Raw genomic sequence first — 1287 nt, 5'->3', positions numbered from 1 at the left:
TTATAATTCCAACACCAACTCTACTTCATATTTCCTCAAGGTAAGATCCAATGATTCCATTAGTCTTTGTGCATCTTGAACATTGTCATTCTTCACTGTCTTGGATGAATAGCTATAAAGTGCGAGTATAGCCATATCTGCCCTCTCTATTTCACTAGTGTCATCTTGATCACCTTCCTGATCTTCATGGCCCTTGGAACCCAATAATCTCAATCTTGAGAAAATGGATTGTGTTGCCCTTCGACCGGAGGTGATCAAGCTAAGGCTGCTGAAGATGGAGACTGCAGCAACCATTGCATCCTTGAAGACTTGATCAACCATGTCAAGGGTGTCATTTGAAGAGCATACATGTTTTTCCATACTTTTCAATAATCTTAGACACTTGATCATGTCCTTTTTCATTCTCTTCCTGGAGCACTGATAGGCACAAATGCCAGCTTCCAGACCAGCATCACCTCTACGAAGCATGGAACGAAGGGATGGGTGTTGCTCCATCAAGTGCAACAAGGAGTCCACCATCCCACAGACATCCAACAGGTTGAGGAAGTCATCCAACAACTCTCTCACCAAGCTCTCTTTGCCACATAGAGCCTGTTGGGTGAGAGGGAATTGGATAAAGTCCTTAATGGAACTGAACAAATCCTTGAGGTGAACAAGTCCAGTGGCCAATTGTGCCTTCCTTGTAGGGGAGGCTTCCCAAGCCTTAACCAAATGGAGGCACTCTTGCACTTGCACGATGGGAGGAGTAACTTGCATTGTAGTTTGTTTTTTTAAAGAAAAATTGTCGTTATGTATTAATAGATGGGAAGAAGTATAGAGCACAGCACTGGCGACAAGTCATCACCAGTGACAACATAACGAAAAGCCAAGGTTATTGAGCCATCAAACAAAAACAATAAGAGTAAGAGTACAAAGCTTAGGCATCAGCCGAATGTCTGGCTGAACCAATCCGATCTTGGCCCAGCTAGGTGAGGTCAGATGGGGGCCATTTTAAGCTGCACCATTCCTTGATTAGTATGCAAAAAAGGGTTACATCACTGAGCTAATGAATCAAAGGAACCTGTCCCAGCCGTAGTCTTCTGAGCCCATATCCAACTTGAAGTCATCACTTTTGATAATGATGCCATATCATAATTGGATTGGAGATCTGGAATTAGAATTTAAAGTTGAGGCAGAATATGAAATTTGAGAAGTCTTGTCAGAATATGTTGGAGAAGAATGGGTCAAGTTTCATCAAAGGCATTTGAACAAAGTGACCCTATCAAATTTTCAAGTTTTGTATAGGGA

The 1287-nt window shown here is 42.2% G+C and overlaps 1 protein-coding gene across 1 annotated transcript; it reads right to left on the bottom strand.

Annotated features, from left to right (window-relative positions):
- Positions 1-756, bottom strand: LOC149832895 (uncharacterized). Its single transcript, XM_090013332.1, has one exon. It carries the CDS (start codon positions 754-756, stop codon positions 1-3), a length of 756 nt encoding a protein of 251 aa, XP_089869458.1.
- Positions 757-1287: the final 531 nt, after the last annotated feature.

Source organism: Nuphar pumila, chromosome 7 (assembly GCF_984573655.1).
Source record: "Nuphar pumila chromosome 7, dmNupPumi1.hap1.1, whole genome shotgun sequence".
NCBI classification, from domain to species: domain Eukaryota; kingdom Viridiplantae; phylum Streptophyta; class Magnoliopsida; order Nymphaeales; family Nymphaeaceae; genus Nuphar; species Nuphar pumila.
This window is presented reverse-complemented; position numbering and strand designations above follow the sequence as displayed.

Coding starts and splice junctions, on each gene's coding strand:
- LOC149832895 (XM_090013332.1), bottom strand. CDS start 756: ATGCAAGTTACTCCTCCCATCGTGCAAGTGCAAGAGTGCCTCCATTTG.